Source organism: Pelophylax lessonae, assembly GCF_965119305.1.
Source record: "Pelophylax lessonae genome assembly, chromosome: 3".
NCBI classification, from domain to species: domain Eukaryota; kingdom Metazoa; phylum Chordata; class Amphibia; order Anura; family Ranidae; genus Pelophylax; species Pelophylax lessonae.
This window is the reverse complement of record NC_138770.1, coordinates 567,149,403-567,170,513: the sequence shown is the minus strand read 5'-3', so window position 1 is coordinate 567,170,513 and position 21,111 is coordinate 567,149,403. Positions and strand designations below refer to the sequence as shown.

General features: G+C 44.2%; 1 protein-coding gene across 2 annotated transcripts in view; it reads right to left on the bottom strand.

Moving 5' to 3' along the window:
- The window catches only part of CFAP36 (cilia and flagella associated protein 36), a 44,289-nt gene extending 23,557 nt beyond the window's left edge, over positions 1 to 20,732 (bottom strand). Inside the window, exons 1-3 of one of the 2 annotated variants that reach the window (XM_082251716.1) lie at positions 20,495 to 20,732; positions 14,324 to 14,388; positions 11,580 to 11,681 (exon numbers count right to left, since the gene is read on the bottom strand). In XM_082251716.1, the coding sequence (XP_082107842.1) occupies positions 11,580 to 11,681; positions 14,324 to 14,388; positions 20,495 to 20,597 (270 nt within the window). In that variant the 5' untranslated portion in view covers positions 20,598 to 20,732. The remainder of the gene's footprint in view (positions 1 to 11,579; positions 11,682 to 14,323; positions 14,389 to 20,494) is intronic. The other variant, XM_082251715.1, reaches the window with a different exon arrangement.
- Positions 20,733 to 21,111: the final 379 nt, after the last annotated feature.

Genomic DNA, 21,111 nt, shown 5'->3' with positions numbered 1-21,111 from the left:
TAAATTATTAAATTTCCACCTCACTTCAATTTCATTGCTGAATTTAGGGGCTTTGGTTCACTTATGCACATTATTATATAGTCAGTCAGTACAGACTCTGTGAACCAGGCCTAAAATAGGTCATCAAGCAGTGTCTGGCCTAACTGGTGATAACTGGTTCTGGCGCTCGGCTCCGATCCGATGGCCTGGTCATTAAGAGGGCAAATCCTTGTGGTCAAGAAGTGGTTAAACCTGAAGGAGGTGTTGTTTATAAATTACTTTACTATTGCTTTAGGCCTGGTTCACATGTATGCGGGTTGGTGGTTCACATTTGCACAGGCATAGCAGCCCATTGATTTGAATGGGCTGCTATGCCCTCATTTTCCGCAGAAAAAAGGTGCATGCAGCATTTTTTTAAAATTCAGTGGCCTTGAAATCCATCCTGCTTTTGCACCATGCGACTAACCTGCAGTTCCTGCTCTGGCAAGCTTTCTGCATTTTTTGTATACGTGGGCACGGCATTTAAAAATAAACAGTTTGCGTGTGCAGCAACGGCAGGTAAGTCGCATGGTGCAAAAGAAGGATGGATTTCATGGCCACTGCATTTTTTTAAATTCTGCATGCACCTTTTTTCAGCTGAAAACGCAGGCATAGCAGCTCAAGCCCATTCACATCAATGGGCTGCTATGCCTGTGCAAATGTGGGCCCCCAACCCGCATACATGTGAACCAGGCCTAAAGCAATAGTAAAGTCATTAATTGGTTAAACCTGCAGGAGGACCGGTGTTTTTATCTATTAATGACTTTACTATTGCTTTAGGCCTGGTTCACATGTATGCGGGTTGGGGGCCCACATTTGCACAGGCATAGCAGCCCATTGATGTGAATGGGCTTGAGCTGCTATGCCTGCGTTTTCAGCTGAAAAAAGGTGCATGCAGAATTTAAAAAAATGCAGTGGCCATGAAATCCATCCTTCTTTTGCACCATGCGACTTACCTGCCGTTGCTGCACACGCAAACTGTTTATTTTTAAATGCCGTGCCCACGTATACAAAAAATGCAGAAAGCTTGCCAGAGCAGGAACTGCAGGTTAGTCGCATGGTGCAAAAGCAGGATGGATTTCAAGGCCACTGAATTTAAAAAAAATGCTGCATGCACCTTTTTTCTGCGGAAAATGAGGGCATAGCAGCCCGTTCAAATCAATGGGCTGCTATGCCTGTGCAAATGTGGGCCGCCAACCCGCATACATGTGAACCGCCAACCCGCATACATGTGAACCACCAACCCGCATACATGTGAACCAGGCCTAAAGCAATAGTAAAGTCATTAATAGATAAAAACACCGGTCCTCCTGCAGGTTTAACCACTTCTGGATCGCAAGGATTTGCCCCTTTAAAGACCAGGCCATCGGATCAGAGCGCCAGGACCAGTCATCACCAGGTAGGCCAGACACTGCTTGATGGCTATATAATAATGTAATGTGGGCTGCTAGGCGTGTGTGTGTGTATATATATATTTATTAGAGCTGCACGATTCTGGCCAAAATGAGAATCACGATTTTTTAGCTTGGAATAAAGATCACGATTCTCTCACGATTCTCTGTGTAACAAAAAAAAAAAAAATTGGGATAACTTTACTGTTACGTTTTTTTTTTTTTTTTTATTCATTAAAGTCTAATCATTGCGTTTGAAAGACTGCTGCGCAAATACAGTGTGACATAAAATATTACAACAATCGCCATTTTATTCTGTAGGGTCTCTGCTAAAAAAATATATAAAATGTTTGGGGGTTCTAAGTACTTTTCTAGCAAAAAAAAAACTGATTTTAACTTGCAAGCAGCAAGTGTCAGAAAAAGATCCAGTCTTTAAGAGGTTAAACTTCCTTTCTCCCTGGCAGAGGGAAGGAAAAGATACAAATGTAATCATTTTTGTTTATAGTTAGGAGACTTAATGCTGAAAGGTGTTAGCTGAGTGAGTGAATGAGTCATCCAGCTCACTGAAATGTATCAATTCACAAGTCAGGCAGACTTGACAGAGAAACTCGGTATTTTAAAAATGCCACAATAACAATACCGTGGCTATGCAATACCGCGATATATCGAATTACCGAAAACCGGCATATGTCTAGTTTCAAGTGAATCAGCTGATTCCGTCCAACATTCAGCCTGTGTGTACTAGGCTTAAGTCTAATTGAAAAAAAAGTCCATCTAGATCATGGGTGTCCAACCTTTTGGCTTCTCTGGGCCACATTGAGTGTAGAGAAATGTTCTAGGGCCACATATAAAATATATACTATAGTTAAGGCATATAGTAATAAAATGCCACCACGCCCCCCCCCCCCCCCCCCTGCGCTAATTTAACACAACTAGAGGATGATCAAATGGAATGGAATTAGTATACAGAGGTTTACTTCTTCTGAGAGATATTATGCCCCGTACACACGTGCAGATTGTCGGCCGAAAAGATTCGGCCGACGACCGATCGGCCGATTGTAGGCTTGTTAGTATGATGCTTCCGACAGCCGACAGCGTACTTTTGGCCGAACAGAATCTGTCGTGCAAGCATTAAAATTTTTGTAAGCCGACACCAGAACGGCCGATTGTTCGCCAGTCAGTACAGATTTCGGCCGACAGACAGCAGATTTGCAAGACTGGGCATGCTCAGAGAAGAAAAAAAGACAAGGAAAGTTAACCATCACATGACATCACTTCTGCAGTCGGCTGTTGTTGGCCGACAATATTCGTGTGCAGTCTTTTACAGTTTTTAACAGACACGACAGACCCTGGACAAAAGACGGCCGATCGTTCGGACGACAATCTGCACGTGTGTACGAGGCATTAAAGGAACACTCAGATGCCCGCTCTGTTTGTAATCCGGTGGCGCTCGCCCCCCCCCCCCCCCCCCACCTCCGGGGCAGCCTCTGCCTACAGTTAGTTGGAAGGTGCTGTAACCGTGCTCATGACTCAACTGCCTTCCTCCCCAGCAAAAAAAAAATAAATTGTCAGGGGGCAGCGGGCCGCAGGTTGGACATGCCTGATCTAGATCAACGAATAGATGGGGGAAACAAAATAAAAGAAATAAGAACACATTTTTATAAAAAGTATATAGTATTTTATAAAAAGTATACTGTTCCCACATTAGATTCTGAGTGAAAAAAAAAAAAAACAACAACAACATGATGCAATTGACTCCAGCAGGGGAAAAAATCCTTCCCTATCCCCAGGAGGCAATTGTATATTCCTTGGATTAACTAACCCCTGCTGTTATAACCTATAAAATGTTAGTATCCAGTTATAATTTGTGCATATAGGAATACTGCATCCAGTGTTTTTTTAAAAAAAATCTGAGATGGCCAGAACTAAGGGAGTCGATCTCTAAATGCGGAAAGGCGGGCTTCACAGTAAGCTATGAAAATGTGGAATAAAATCTCTTCTCCTCCAGATGTAAAAAGAGTGCCCCCCTCTCCTCTATAATGACCTGAAAGTGAATAACTTTACACCAAGTTCACTATATGGACCATTTATGTTTTTATACATGGTGATCATATCGCCCCTTAAATTGTCTCTTCTCAAGAAAGAATCAATTCAGTTCCTCTAATCTTTCCTCATAGCTGAGCTCCTCAATGCCTCATCACTTTGGTTGCTCTTCTGCACTTTTCTCCAGTTCCCTGATATCCTTTTTGTGAAAAGGTGCCTGAAACTGAACTGCATATTCCAGATTATGTCTTTCTAATGATTTGTACAGGGGCAAAATTATGTCCATCTCCAGAGTCTATACCACTAAATACCACATCCACCTGGGCCAGTCCAGAGCAACAGGATGACAGAAATGTCCTCTATCGTGATCCTGTGAATCAGACAAGGTAGCAAATTCAGGGGAGGAAAGATGCAGATCAAGATTTACTGACCCACAGAGCCATCAGAGCATCCACTCCCTCCACTAGAGGATAACTGGATAACTGTACATGAAGACACTTCTGTCCAATCTGTTGTTGAACCTCTAGGCCAGGGGTAATGAATTAAAATTCATGAAGGTCCAGTAGGTAAAATTTTCTTCCAACCGAGGTCCGAATCATATGTTTGGCTCTCAAGAACCTCTGCACAATGCGCAAACATGGCGCGTCTTTACGAGTGCCACATCACATGGTGCCACAGTACCATGCAGCTTGGTACGGCGCAATTAAAAAGAAAAAAAAGGTCAGGGACTTATTTTTCTGCGTTTCTGCTTACAAGGCAGCCCACTGAAATAAATGGGCCGCCTACACGCGTTACGCAACAATGTGAACCTAGTCCACAATTCTTCACATCACAATCCTTTTTATTACATCAGTGTTCTCAGTCCCCCTGTACATCATCCCCCCTTCACATTACAGTCCTCAGCCCTTCACATTTTTGTCAGTGGCCCCCCTTTATATCACCCCCTACTTTAAATTGCAATTCTAAGTCCCTTTCATATCACCCACCCTTCACATTCCTGTTCTCGCCCCCTTTATAGTACCCCTCCTTCACATTGCAGTCCCCAGCCCCCCTTCACATTCCTGTCCTCATCCTCTTTATAGCACCCCCCTTCACATAACCGTCCTCCCCCCCCTTTATAGCACCCCCCTTCGCATAACTGTCCTCAACCCCTTCATAGCACCCCCTTCACATAACCGTCCCCCCCCCCTTTATAGCACCCCCCTTCGCATAACTGTCCTCACCCCCTTCATAGCACCCCCTTCACATAACTGTCCTCACCCCCTTCATAGCACCCCCTTCACATAACTGTCCCCCTCCCCTTTATAGCACCCCCCTTCCCATAACTGCCCTCACCCCCTTCATAGCACCCCTCTTCACATAACTGTCCTCACTCCCTTCATAGCACCCCCCTTTACATAACTGTCCTCCCCCCCTTTATAGCACCCCCCTTTACATAACTGTCCTCCCCCCCTTTATAGCACCCCCTTTACATAACTGTCCTCACCTCCTTCATAGCACCCCCTTCACATAACTGTCCTCCCCCCCTTCATAGCACCCCCTTCATATAACTGTCCTCATCCCCTTCATAGCACCCCCTTCACATAACTGTCCTCACCCCCTTCATAGCACCCCTCTTCACATAACTGTCCTCACTCCCTTCATAGCACCCCCTTCACATAACTGTCCTCACTCCCTTCATAGCACCCCCCTTTACATAACTGTCCTCCCCCCCCCTTTATAGCACCCCCTTCACATAACTGTCCTCCCCCCCCTTCATAGCACCCCCTTCATATAACTGTCCTCATCCCCTTCATAGCACCCGCTTCACATAACTGTCCTCACCTCCTTCATAGCACCCCCCTTTACATAACTTTCCTCCCCCCCCCTTTATAGCACCCCCCTTTACATAACTGTCCTCACCTCCTTCATAGCACCCCCTTCACATAACTGTCCTCCCCCCCTTCATAGCACCCCCTTCATATAACTGTCCTCATCCCCTTCATAGCACCCCCTTCACATAACTGTCCTCCCCCCCTTCATAGCACCCCCTTCATATAACTGTCCTCATCCCCTTCATAGCACCCCCCTTCACATAACTGTCCTCCCCCATTTTATTGTGCCCCTCCTTCACACTGCAGTCCCCAGCCCCCCATTAACATTCCTGTCCTCACCCCCTTTATAGCACCCTCAGACATTCCTGTGCTCATCTCCTTTTTTTTAAACCCCCCCTTCACACTGCAGTCTCCAGCCCCCCTTCACATTCTAATCCTCACCCCCTTTGTAGAACCCCATCCCCCTTCATACGGTATCACTCCTTTACTTTTCTGCCTCTTTGATATCACCCCTCTTTCCCCCTTTACATTAGCAGTGCCTCTTCCCTGTCCTACCTTAAACAGGGCAGCGTGGCTGACATCGGAGGCACAGCAGCTGACATCGGAAGTGCTCAAAGGGATGCACGGAGGGCGGGACCTGCCCCAGGTAACTGATTGGTTGCTACAATACAGGGCAGATCTAGCAACCAATCAGTTAACTGTACCAGCCCCCGTCCTCCGTGAATCACTGCGCTGCTCCTCCGATGTCAGCTCTGTAAAGACAGAGCTGCAGCTGCAGCGGCGGTGGCAGAGGGAAAAAACAGATCCTAAATGGCGCGACCGCTGCGGGGCCGGACGGAACATTGATTGGGTCCGGACTTGGCCCGCGGGCCGCCATTTAGTGATGCCTGCTCTAGGCTATGAGGTCCACATTTGATGTCTTCCTGCCTTCATCACAGGTCCTGGAACATCTGAAAGTTGTTATAGGCTGAGGAAATCTGCCTGTCAATTGTCTACACCTTGGCTGAAAACAGTAGACAAAAAACAGAAATGTAAAGTTCTGTGCAGGAACTTTTTTTTTTTTTTAACTTTGAGTAATGTATACTCTCGGAGTATAGATCCATGGTTTGTCCCAAACCAGTTTAAATCTTTTTACTGTTGAATGACACACTACCTCTGCTGGAAGTCTATTCCAAACATCAATTATTATTTCTGTAAAATACTTTCTAAGGGGAAGCTCTGATTATTTGCTTCCCCTCTCCGCTGCTACATTTGGAATCTTTTGGGGTGAGGGAAGTGTACCTGGTTTTGACAGGTACCCACTCCCACTTCAGGCTGACTTCACCGTGGCAAAGTCACCCGGCAGTTCGGCCCCCTCCTCCTTCCCCCGCCACCAGGACATTCACGAATTACAGAGTGCTTCGCAAGTTCCAGGATGTTGATTTGGAGTCAAGACTTTAACAACCAAGCCCCTGGCACTGACATGGTGCCAGGGACTTCTCCCTAGCCCAGCAAGCTGCCATCCAATATCAAGATGGGGATGAAGGCTTTCCCCAACTTCAGAGCGGGATACCTGAGCCACCAAGCCAGGTACAACTTGCTCCTTGTTTCCAAGTGAACCTGCCTGTCCAGGAACTTAATTGACTTGCCCCACAATGACAGAATGTTGCATAGCAGCAGTCTGTGGAGAAACCAGGCAAATGGAACTGCCTGGAAGGTGGCTACTATCAGATGTAGGACTCTCATAGTTTGACTCTCGTGCAAAAGCGTAGAGCCAGGACTAGACCCAGGTACTCCAAAATGATGATTTGGTACCAATTGCAATTTATGATGGTTCAGGATCCATCAAAACCACTGTATTTGTCTGGACAGTCAAAACCATGTTGTCCAACGGAGCCTAAGCACACTGTTCCCTCAATAGGAGGTGGTCTAACTATCTCATAATGGGGATGCTACAAGGCTAAACCTGGGGTCAACACCTTGTTGAACCATCCAAGCTGAAAATGAGAGGTCGAAGGTCAAGGCTACAAATTGGTAGTGAAGAGTAGGGATGGGCCAATGATTCGGCCCGAGCAGGAATTCGGCCTTTCGCCGAACACCCGGATTTACAGGGTGTTCATCCCCAACACCCTGCAATGCACTGAGTGCTGCACAGTGCATTCTGCACCCCGATTGGGCAAAGCTTCGCCCAATCAGCGCGCAGTGAAAGATGGCTGGTAAAGGAGCGGGGCCGGAAAGCCGCCTGCGGCATCCCTAACTCCAAATCCATACCAGAATCTGGAAGACCCCTTAACAAGGAGGCCCCCAGATCCTGGCCCCCTCCTAAAATGAATGGGTATCGGGTACATAGTACCGCTACCCATTCATGTCAAAAAAGAGAGAGACATTTACATTACACCACCACGTGACATCAGAAGGGGCGGTGCCACCGGATGACATAGCCAGGTGGCCTCACCCCTTGCCTATATAAGAAATGTGAAAGTGCAGAGCAGGCATACAGGGGGAGACCTCCCAGGAGGCTAAAGCGTTTACGTTTTTTATTTTTTGGGTCCGACGGGTGGTGTGATTGACGATTGATTTACATCGAGGGACAATTTTTTAAATAAAAGATTGGTCAAAAACTGCCTCTCCTGTTTATTACTTTTCTCCCTTTTTTGATGAATGGGTAGGGGTACTATGTACCCAATACCCATTTACATGGGGGCCCTTGTTAAAAGCGGGCTTCCAGATTCTGATAAGCCCCCCCACGCAGACCCCAACAACCACAGCCCAGAGTGGTCAGGAAGAGGTCAAAGTGCTACAAAAGATTAACAAATGTCCCAACTGAGGGTTTGCCTTTTGAGCTCCAGATGTTGCGGATGGATTTTGACCAGTCATCCATGGTGTGGCAAAGTCACAGCCAGGATGTGGTGAAGAGCAAGACCTGCCAGCAAGAGCAGAGTTCTAGATAGGTGCATCCTTCACCAGTATTGTAGTTGCTTTGTTAAAATGGGACATTGATGGCTCCACAGAGGGCATAGACCACATTTTTACAAAATCCTCCCCATGGGGTAAAAGGCTAATAAGTGCTTGGAGGGAACAAACAGCTTTGTCAGGGTGTTTCCAATCTCTGTACACAAAGACCAGGAACAGCAGGTGCAATGGAAACGTCTTTGTGGCCTTAAGGGACCCAAGACTGAAAACAGCACTTGGAGAAGCAACAGGCTGATACTTTAATTTCAGAGTGGTGTGCACTGAATCAATAAGAACCAAAATATTTGGAAATAATAGCAGTTGGCAAGCTCATTAGTCAAAGACTGGAAAGACTCAGAATCAGACCATGTCTCAGTGGCTAATGGCTCAGAAGCCACCAAGGCTGTAGGAAAAACAGACACAGAAATGACGGTCAGTGTCAGGCATATAACTAGCTGGTTTGGGCCATAACATGTTCCATGACTGTATTAAAAACCACAGCCAAAAGAGCAAAGGAAGCGGCCTACACCACAGAGCTAAAGGAGGACTTCGATGACAGAATAAACTCTAGGAGCAGAGGGCAACATACTGTTATTCCAGGCTGCTGATATTGGCACCATCAGTGGGCAAGTTGCAAGCAGCTATGAGTATGTGCTTAGGCATCCATTACAGCAGGCCCAGGCCCCCCCCCCCCCCCCCCCCGTGTCCAGAACCAAGAATATTGCGAGCATGTGACCAAGGTCAGTGTAGGCAGATGGCAGAAAAAAAAAAAAAAAAAGAATTTGAACATTGAAGTTTTACATGGTTCTTTGCAAACAGGAGCAGCACCAGTGAGATGCTTAATCCAGAATAGGAGGCAATAGGCCGCTCTGTGCAATTTTGTTGCACAGAGCAGCTCATAACTTTTTTATTTTTTTTTGGAAGCAAAAAGTGCCTTTACAATCACTTTAAGACATCCTGTGTTCATGAATGGATGGGAAAAAAAACAACAACTTTATACTGAAACTAAAGATGTAACTTGGATATGCTGACATGCACTGTATTGGTTTATGTAAAGGGTGATTTTTAAAGAAAGTTCCACTTTAACGTTTTTTACCAGGGTAAATAAAGTTCTATAGGTATTCTGGTGTATAATGCTTGTTCTTGAGGAGGTAACAAATGCTAAAATTTACCTGTAATTTCTGTGTCTAATTGTGTCTCCACTACATCACTTGTTTAAAGTAAATCAAAAGATAACGTCACAAAGCATGCTTTCTGTAGATTAACATAAGTAAGGTCAATGGGCAGATTACAATTGTATTATCTTCTAATCTACATTATCCTCTCTCTAGCAAAGATTTTCCGGAAAGAATTATGGCACAGTTTGAAAGCATGCATGCGTATTAGATGTTTTTCATTCCTTTCAACTGCAGGCCATAACATTTTCTACAATAACTACAAAGAAGGTATTCAAGATAAAAAAAAAAATGTACGTAATGTCAAGCAAACTATACATTAGATTAGAACAATTAATGTTCATATTTTACATCTAATGAAGCCACTAATTGTTTTACTTGGGACAGAAAAAATAATGCTTGGAATCTGTCACATTTTGCTTAGTCTCCCTGTTGGGAAACTTTTCCCTCACTTCCCAACACAAAGAATTGAGAGGAGATTGCAGGTTTTTGGAGAGGTACACAGAGAATGTTTTTTGGGTAAAAAACAAAAAAAAAGGCAATAGCAAACATTGTGGTATCTGCTTAGGCAGGATCTTTTACATTTGAATATTTTAAAGGTCAGATTGTATATATTGTAGATATTATACGATCGTCATCAACAAAACTGGAAGAACTGAATGAAGATTGTGAGTTCTAGAACCTCTAAAAAACACCAGCAGACATCCATGCAGACCTCTTTTGGAGGAAAAAATTCTATTAACTAGTAGGTAGGAGTTTTATTGAACATGAGCTTATTGCAGTTAGTGCTGAAGCTGTATCTACTGTATATTCCTACAGTATGTTTCCTGCAGGGGAAAGATTGTTAAGCGACTGGACTGCTTACTAAAATCCAGCAATCATCTTTTGCAGATTAAAAAATGCCACGCAATCAAAGTGCTATCAGTGTAACATTTACATCAATAAATAAAGTGCTAATGTGCCAGTAAAACATGCAAAATCGTGAACATAAATATACTGTGAATCATGGAGACGAGAAGCCTTTGATTATTTCTTCACTGTATGATGAATGTGCACAGAATCACATTGCTTCTTCCGATGTGAAAGTCAGAAGGTCCCTGTGCCGTCACGCATAGGGGAGGAGCTCGGACAGCAGCTGGAGACACTCCACAGAGAGGCTGACCATTCACACAACCCACTGCTACCACAACTTATCCATGTCGGAACACTTTGTAAAGTCTGGTGCACTGTAGCACCATGAATATGTGATTAAACCTTTTATGTGTAATAAATTGAAGTTTTAAAAAGGATTTAAGAACTATTGGAGATTCCTTTTTTTGTATGTCACATCCATTGATGCATAGGAATGTATCCACAGTAGGATCCCCACCTGGGGGGATTGATTAACCATCTTTGGCCCGAGAAAGGCACACTGCGCATTAGACCAAGCTTAATTGCGTGGTCACTGGAATTGAGGTGAGGATCCATCCACTGGGGGGTTTAAGCTTGATGGTGTCGTTCACTACCCAGGAATTGATTAGGAGCACATTGTCACTTTTGGAGTGGACTACTTAACAGATCACTTTTTTGGATCTTCACAGCACTATCAACACTTTCTAAGAGTGCATTGTTTACATTTGTTTAAATTGATTTTTATATGGGACTTTATATGAATTGTTGCACTTTGTTTTTTATGATTCACTGTATATTTATGTTCATGGTTTTGCATGTTTTACTGGCACATTAGCACTTTATTTTTTTATGCATATGTTACATTGATAGCACTTTGATTGCGCAGCATTTTTAAATTTGTTTATTCCTGCACTTATGAGAGAGAGAAGTGCTCGCTGCAGTATCTAAGCAGTGCTCACCTTGATTGCTCGCAATATCGAATATATAAATTTCATCTTTTGCAGATGGTGGATGGCCATGTAATATGATCAAAAACAAATCTGTGTTTTTCCAGGATTTACCCATCAACTTGGCCTGTAATATCCCATAAACATGGACCGTCACACACTGTTTATCAAGGGGGTACAGGTTTTAAGCCAGAGGAGAAATATTTTATATGTCCTTATCCAATATTTATGGGTATATTTAGCCTATCTAATAGTGAACAACAATTGCCAGCTAGGCACAAACCGATTACAGATGACAACTGATGTAAAAATAGAGGAGAGCAGTACATCGGATTACAAACATGATGATGGCGATCAAAAGAAGTTCACCTTAACATCTGGAGAATGAGCGAATGGTGCTGAACATGCCTCTTGAAATTGCTCCTCACTAATTCCCATTTCATTCAGATGCCCTTGTATCAGCTTCTCCACCTGTAGGAATATGTCACATGCGGATTAATTTATCCCTACACATAGGTCGGCAACATAAATTAAAACAAATACATTAAAATCTATTTGCAGTTGTAATAAACAGATATCTTACAATAGAGAGGGGAAGACCAATGCGCTACCACTGGGGTAAATGAAAAGAAATGATAATAAAATGGGAGGTGATGAATGGTGAAATCAGCAGCTGATTGTGTAGTGTCACCACATACTAATAAACGATATAAAAGGAGGAAAATCAGCGCTCGATTTCTGAAAAGGTGGGCCACGGAAATAACAATAAATGGAATAGAGAAGAAAACAATATGAAAGATACCACAATATTGGGAAAAATAAGATGTTGAAGAAATTACAACGTGGATACAAAATATTCATATATCAATCAATCCATCAAATAAATAAACGTTCATAATAATGCAAAAAGTGCAAGTTGGCAAAATAAGTGCTGCGGTACTGATCAATAAATAAAGCAATAAAGTGATCAGTGAATAATCAATATAAAAAAGATAAAAGTGCTAGTAATGCTAAATGTGCAAAGATAGAAATGGCAGCTAAAAAGCAGCAAAAATTGCTGTGAACTGCTAATAGCAAATATGCAAAAGAAAAAAGTCCATGTGCAAATAAACAATGTGCACAAAAAAACAAAGTGCTGATAATGAAGTGATTCTAATGACAGTTCATAAGTGATCCAGTGACTTTGCTGAAAATCACATTCGGTGACAATCGTGTGCGATTATTCGTGAGCTTTATCCCAAATCAAGTGCAATGGCCGCTCACCTCCATTAACACTGATATGAGCGTTTTGGTGTAATAAATCACCATAAAAGGACATCAAGGGGTTATCCAACGATGTAGGGACTTCTAGGTGTAGTGGGCTCTTCAGATCCTAGGTAGGTAGTACTCGTGGTAGATGTTTCCTCTCCTTCTATGGAGGAGTTATGGGTCTGCGTTCTGGCGTATTCCTAGGACACTCGCTCATCCAAATTACAAGAGGGGGCTAGTTAAGTAATAGAATGCGAGCTGGTGACAAAACAAACCGCCGATGCGGTGGAATCCGATGCTTCCGGTCTCGGCTGGAAGCATCTTATTTTTCCCAATATTGGGATATCTTTCATATTGTTTTCATCTCTATTCCATTTATTTATTGTTATTTCCGTGGCCCACCTTTTCAGATATCCTACAATGTTTCCATCTCCTAAACCAAACTGGTATATCAGTGTAGCTCTATGGATCTGAAATGCTTACAAGAAGGGGGGCACCAGAATCCACTCCTTTATCTTTCAAAAGAGGACTCCAAATGATTCTGATTTAATCTGCATATGATTAATATATAGATAGAGTCTGTTAGAAATCTGCATTGCCTAGAAACCAGGATAACTAAATATGCAAAGAAGGGTATTTGGCAAATGAGTATTGCCTAGCATGGACAATTTCAGCACCAGGTCATTTCTGAAGATACTGCTACATTGGGAGTACTGTTTTCTCAGCAAAAATATATGGGAATGTTCTGTGGTCTTGTTACAAAAACACAAATCGTTAGTCAAATAACATTGACTTCTAAGTAGGGATGTAACGATATCAAAATCTCATGGTACGATACAATTTCGATATTGACCTCACGGTACGATATTTATTGCGATATTGTGGAAAAGCTCATGGTATTGTTAAATAGCTCATGATAGGGTTTGTGATGATAATAGCGAAAAAATACCGACATTTATTCTGCTTTTGCCAGTCAACAGGCAATTTATTGTTGTATTTATGGATCCATGACAACATAAAACACTGATCACATAGTGCTTTTAAAGTGCAAGTTGTAGTCGGGAACATCAATATTCTGTATAGTAATATTTGGTTGCATAACTGATTCTTCTGTGCAATGTTCAAGTTAAGAAGCAGCTAGAACAATTGTAAACAAACAATAGGCAATTCCCTTTAAAGTGCAAACAAAGATCAAGTTAAGTCAGGTTTAAATGTGCAAGGCAAATAAAGGCAGCCTTTTAAAACTGGTATTTTTACGAACATAACTTAAACTTAAATAAAATAGTCAGTCAAAAAGCCTTTAAAAAAAACACTGACCTATCATTTAGCTTATGTTCACGTTTTTCATCAGAAAGATCAAAATATCTACATTGCAAGAAAAAAAAAAAAAACAGTAAAAAAAAATCCTTAAACTCTGGTCTATGTAGTGAACAATGATTTGTTCCTCTTGCTTTTTGACGGACACCTGTCCTTTTAATATTGTAACCCAACCACGACGATATCGAGACACGACCACAACGATATCGAGACAACCACGACGATACGATATCGCGATATCTTCGATATCGTTACATCCCTACTTCTAAGGCAGCCCATAGAGGATTCGTTTTTTTTTCCTTACACCATGGTCCGCGTTGATGAAGGGAATTCCTACTGTGTTGTAAAGATAGGGGTGCAGGGAGCCTTCCCAGCTAGCAGAACACACTGGGCGGCTTAAGAGTCAACTCCCCCCGCCCCCTCTGGACACTCCTTTTAGACATCTGGATACAATGGGGGTCACTAATCAGCAGTTCTCATTTTCATTATTGCGATGCGTTTCTGTTCATTTGTATTGCCCGCCCCTTTTAGCAGCGGAATTTGCTTACCAGTTCTTTATACTCATTGTGTATTTCTGTGTATGATAATTTATTTTCTTCATCATCATCAAAAACTGCAAAAAATAAAAATGAAAAACCACATTAAAATCTTTAACACAGAATTGTAACTACAAAGTAGATGTATCCAAGTCTTTTAAACAGATTAATGTGTTAAATAGCTAAACATGCAGAACATCCTACTATACATGATTTGCAAATCCTGAGCCTTAGCATAAATTGTCTTGAAAAATTATTCATCCCCCTTGAAATTTTCCACATTTTGTCATGTTGCAACCAAAAATGTAAATGTATATTATTGAGATTTTATGCGATTGACTACCACAAACTGGCACATGATATAAATATGTTACCACTAACTAAAATCTAGTGGAACCAATTGTCTTCAGAAGTCACCTAATTAGTAAATAGAGTCAACCTGTGTAATTTAATCTCTGCTAATCCAGGTGAGATGAGTGAATCTGATGGAACCTCCACATGAGTGCTAGCCTTGGCTCGCCTCCATTACCAATGTTAAGATAAGAAGAAATGGCCGCACATCGCTGGAGTTCCAAATGCCTTAATTATGATTTCCAAAATGGCATGACAAAACACCAACCAGTCCAGGTAGACGCGTTTTACACAGTACAATTGTGCTTAATCATTACATCCGACATGATCAGCCCCTGAGAGCCTCTGCTTAGAGGTTTTTTACATGCTTCCTGCTCCAACCTCGCCCCCAGCTGACCCCATGCAGGTCGGTGGACATACTTGCACTGCCATTGCTCTCCTGGTCTTGCTCCATCTGTTGTTTCATTCAGGAGAGAGTTAATCTGCCTTTTTTCCTCCTTTTTCTTTTTTGAAAATTGTGGCGGCGCCGCCCAGAAGTGACCTCACCGGAAGTGCCCCACTCTATTGTCTGGCTCCGGGCCTCCAGCCTACTCAAAGATGGCTGCCGACTGGAAATACATCACCGGAAGCGCCAGGAAATGATGCACCCACCGCCATCATGCCAAATACCACTCGAAATTGCAAAGAAGGTAAAGCTGCAACTTCCCTTTACAAATTCCACTAGCAATAGTCAGTGGTTTAGCAGGAAAGTAAGTTCAGGAGTAGTAGAAGCTGGTGGTGAGGCAAATCCAATGCTTGACGTCTGTTTGATGGCTCAGGCTGGACATGTTTCACGCTTCCTCAGGGGCCTATCAATGAGCACAGAAGGAAGGCCTCCCCATGGGACGATCCAAGAAAATTAAAGGTGGGGACGCATCCCTGGACAGTAATCCTGATAGTAGTGAAGTAGTTCCACTATTAGAGCACTCAGCGTGCGTGGACGCAGACCCTAGCTTCTTGCTAGGCCTCCTTTGCAGTGCCATATCTACTTTGGATATTAGTGACTGCAGGGCTGCCGTCATGGCCGCCAGGGCAGACTGAGACCCAGAGGGTCCCACAGCTTCCAGGAGTGGGTCGGATGGTGATACCTGCTCCATAGACTCCATGGTCAATAAAGGGTTAATCGGAGCCACGCTGCGCACAAACTAGAAAAAAAAAAAAAACAGGGGACCCCCCCTCCCCTGCGCACCGGTGAGGCACCACAAGAATCAGTGCACCCACGGTGCATAATATAGCAGGGGAAGGATCATGTACCCCCAGAGACTCACCACCCAAGCTGGAGAGTGCCAAACAGTCTGCCATACTGCGATGGAAAGAGGAAGAGGAAGTGACGACACTGACACTAGAGGCCCCAGCAGCACATCACTGCACACAGACTACAAGAAAATGGCCACCGTTAATCTCTATGGGGAAACCAAAAACATGGCCGCTGAACTACACAAACATGGCCACTGAAGCTGGGAATACAGAATCCACGGCAAAATGGCACCGCGAGGCGCTGCACGGGACCCCTGGGGAAACAGACCCCAGGAGGGGACCCCCCCCCCACAGTACCCTGGTACGGACACCCCCAAAAGGGGGGCCGAGAGCGGCATCCACTCACTACTCTCCGGCCCAACACCAGACAAGCTCCCTACCCAAATGCACCCATGCCCCCCAAAAGGGGCTAAGGGGGGGGGGGACAGGGGGCAGGTGAGGGCAACTACACAGGGGGAACCCCACTGTGGAGAAGGGGGAAGGCATGAGGGGGAGAAAGGACACATGAGGGGGCCTACCATCCCCAGGGAGGGCCTGCAACCACCCCAGCAATTCTGTAAGAAAGGAGGGGGGGGGGGACACTCCTCACCATACCACAGCACCAGGCGGGCGCTACTCCCAGCAATCCAAACAAACAATCTTGGAATGGTGGTGCTGCGGCCCGAGGTACGCTGCGCGTGTGATCATGACTGCTATTGTGGCCAGGGCTATGCGACCTTGCGAGGTGTTTCACCCGCCAGCAAGTTCCAATCCAGTGGGGCTATGTCGCAGCCAACCTAGCGCTGAGCTAATAGTTGGGTCGCGCTCACAGGCCAGACTGAGAAAGCTATAAGGATCTCGAATATTCAGTGCTTTGCCCAGTCCGGCTGTTGATTGTATTTCACACAAGAACAAGTGAAATGTAGATCACACAGGAACAATACAATACAGAAAAAGTAAAAAATTAAATCTAAAAAGGAAAAAATGCATGGACCGCAAATCCCTGCAGAGAGCCAAGTCCTTACTCCTGACTAGGCAGAAAAAACTGAACTCTTATAGCAGGAAGTGATGATATACCCTCTGGGACTGCCCCAGGGGCGTAACCAAAAAGGTTTCCGCCTAGTCCTACCCCTGAAGAAAGAGCAGCATAAAGTCCAAAGGTCTGAAAACAGGGAGCTGTGTCCATCAGTGAACGAACAATAAATTAGATTTTTTCAATTTATTTTTTTGGATATAGGTTTTGTAGCAAAAAGTAGAAAATATTGTTTTCTTTTCAAGAATGTTGGTCTATTTTGTTTATAATCGCACAAAAAAAAAAAAAAAATCCAGTGGCATTCAAATATCACCAAAAGAAAGCTCTATGTGAAAAAAAATTTTATAAATTATGTTTGAGTACAGTATTGCAAGAACGCATGTGTTTGCTTTTGTTTACATGATAGGTCAAAACCCTGGCACACACTTACCGAAGCCAATCCGGCCAACTTTCAGCTTCTCTTGAATAGTCCTGCTGAAAAAGCAGCAGTCAATCAATACTTGCAGCCATTGGCTGATCTGTGTACTCTGGCAGGGGGGAGGGGGAGGGATTCCCCCATCAGAATACAATAGAACAGCAGAAGACATCCCCGCATCAATATTGTTTGTATTAATGCCCCGTACACACGTGCAGATTATCTGAAGACTTTTGTCTTCAGATTTACCTTTTCTATGTAGTGCAAGGGCCTGCCGGATTGCATACAAATTGAAAGTGTTTAGGTTTGACCTCATATTATATGGTTTTGGTAAGTCTTCAGATAATCTGCACGTGTGTACGGGGCATTAGGCAAGGATCTGTCAGGTTTTTATTTTTTTGTGTTCAACCTGACTGAACGAAAAAAAAAAAAAAAAAAAAAAACTGTACATGTATACCATTGGCTCAAGTCGGTTCGCTGCCCGACAGAGTTCCAGATCTGCTGTATATCCCGACACAGCTAGCCAGGATTTGACAGTTCTGAACCAGAGTGCTCTCAGATCACATGCTACAGAAATCAAGAAGTGGAGGTTCCTCGAAGGTTGGATGAGCTGGGAAACCAGTGGGGTGGGGACACTATTAATCCCACGTGTAAGTGATCAGGTGGCTGTACAGCTTAGCACTACTGATCAGTTCTACAGAAAAGCCCTGAGCAGCTGATATACAGTAAAAAGCCTCATGGCTGCCATGTAGCCCTCAGGCTGTTTACATGTTCTTACTACTCTGCTGTAATAGGTATTGTGGCAACAGTAGGCAGGTTAGTGACAAACAAATAAAAATCACTTTTGAAAAATATGGGGAGCTATGACAACCTCAGATTTTTCTTGCTGTCAGTGAATCCACTGGGATTTCATCTTATTTTTTATGCCTTGGGATGGCAGGGCAAGAAATAATGGGCGTGGTGGTCACCAGAACAGGAAGGCAGTCAGCAAAAAACACCTCAGGAGGTTCTAAATGTTTTCTATTTGGTCAGTGCCCACATCACTTTGCATCCCAGAGGATGGAAGTGAACAGAAATAGACTTCTTAGAGATAAAGACCCAAAGAAAAAAAAAAAAAAAAAAACTTTTGGCAGGGCATTAAAAGAGATGTATGGGGACTTTATTTTTTTTAGATTTGTACTTACCTAGGTGGATGCTGCATCTGTCCCCTCTGTCATAACGTATTCTTCAAGTAAAATGTTTGAACCTTTGCCTGGTCTGAAGTTGTTAAATGGGTGCAATGCAAGTAACCGGCACATATAGTCATCAGCTCAGGTCACTAGACACATCAGTGTAGGTAGATAATGGTACAAGAGATAATACAGTGGGAAGATACAGTGATTACCAAGGGTAACGAAGGTTTCTCTAGCAGCCTGTCATTAAGCGTGTACATATGTCAGGTGGGGTAGCCTCTCGCAGTGTGGGAGAGGTTGTTGGCACTCTTTCAGACGCGATCTGTCTCCCTTAGCAACAAAAGCAGATCTGCACTGCTGGGGCCCGAAGTGCATGCATGGAGTCTGCGCTAGGTGCATGGCGGGACCCCATACTGTTACTGGGAGTGAGGTAGTGGGGATATGCTGGACAAGTGGAGAGGGTAAGGGCTCTGCTTATCCTTCCTAAATGCAGACATGACTGGTTTATATTGAGAAGAGTTTGTTCATGTTAGCCATCTACCATGTGGTGAGCATGGCTCAGGTACAGGTTTGTCATGTGTATGGCAATGACCCTGTATAAAGTGCTTAGTGCAGCCCCAGAAGAACCCACCCTGGGGTAGGCCTCTCATGTGAACCTTGCTTGGTGCCCAACAAGGAGGGGAACATGGAGGAAGTAACACCCGCTGTCATTGTATTCACCCTCACTGAAAGTGAAAAACAGATACTTAATGGTTTGAATTGCTTCAGATGGGACAGTAATATTTCTCAGCAATATCTTCATATAGAAATATGAAGATTTATTTCCACTTTAAACTGGGAGACTTAGACTGTAATAGACCATTGCCATGAAGTCTGCCTCCTAGATAATGTGTATTCTGTGTGCTTGTCTGTGAGAAAGACATACAGACTGTAATTGACAGGCTTCCCTATTGTTTGTGTATTGAAATGGAATGTGGATTGTGTCTGTCCCATTGTTAAATGTTAATGACCTCACATTGCTCTGTCCAGATGGCTAGATAATTTGTTTAGTTCCTTTTTACACTTTCATCTGCATATGATACTGTAATCAGCCAGAGGGGATGGATTGTGTACACTGTATGGGAATGTAAAACCCAGTTTCTATTGGATTGTGAATGTCATGTCCTGTCCCCAACAAGGCCTGCCTGGGCGGTAACCGTGTGGGGGAAAACTTTATAAAAGTCTGTTTCTTGTTCAATAAAGAGTCGTACTTCACCCTAAATCGAGAGTCCTGCCCCCTTTTGGGGGGGGGGATCTACTACAAGGGATTGCTATGCTCTTCATACTCCCTTGGATAAATCACTAAGCTCTTGTAAGAGCTTGTTCCTGTTCTTGTTCCTGCTTCACTCTCTGGGGAAAGAGAGGGTCACCCACGGGAACCTGGAGCCGTGTCGTAGGTTCAAGGTTGGTTAGGAGACGGGGAGACCCCAACCAAGCTGCGGTTCGTGGGGTCTGAAGTGGGTATGGTGTCTGGTGGAGTGCTTAGAGCCCTCGGAAAGCACTAGGAGCATCTGTCCGTTGCATGCGATTAGCGCCTCAGGGGTCATTCACACCACATGCGTTAGGGAGCATTTGTGATTGCATTTCCGATGCGAAGCAACAAGAAAAATAATGGTTCTCTATGAGTGCTGTTCACATCAGCGTGTTGTGTTGCATTTGTTTAGCTCTTAAAAATAAAAAATTATAATAATACAGAATGCACTTTTTTTTTTACAACTAATTCAGATGTACACAAACACATTGCATTGCAAAGCAACATCAATAAATGCATCACGCATGCGTGTTGTGAAGCTTTCCCATATACTGCATACACACAGCTGCCTCCTCTGCTGAGCCCCTGATTGTGGGCCGCACAGCATTGTGGGAGTGTGAGATGAGGGCCCCCCCGTCCCAACTACCTGAGCATTTCTGTTCTATGAAGTCAGTGACCGGCCCCGTCCACAGCGGACACCTCAGGAAGGCCAGCACACTGTCCAGCACCCACTCCGCATCCTCCGCCATGGGGCCGCCGCTCTGCTCCTCCAGCTGTGTGGCGAGCCAGGAGCCCGGATGGAGGGAGAGCAACGAGAACGCGCAAGGAGGTCACGGCGGAATGCGTTTCCGTGGCAACCAACGTCAGGGCGATGTGTAGTATACAGGCGGGGCCACGCCCCCTGCACAATCACTGCCTGCTGACTCCGCTCGCTGTGGGATGTAGCCGCTCTCTTCCTGGGCTATGGCGGGGCTCCTCGGAGCCAGTGTAGGGAACCTGAGGTGTCACCGCTGGATCTGGAATGTGTGATAATAAAAGGACATGTTCTACATCAGAGACCCCAAACCACAATGTTCATGGAGCATGCTAACTGTGTCTGCAGTCCCCTAGCTGTGACCAGTCCTGGGCTGAGGGCTACCACCGCATCCCTTTATACCAGGACACACATTCATTACACAGGATTACTGAAGATGGTAATTAAACTCACTCAGTGCCTTATGTGCCAGATTATAGCCTCAGAACCTGTGTAATTACTATTTAAAG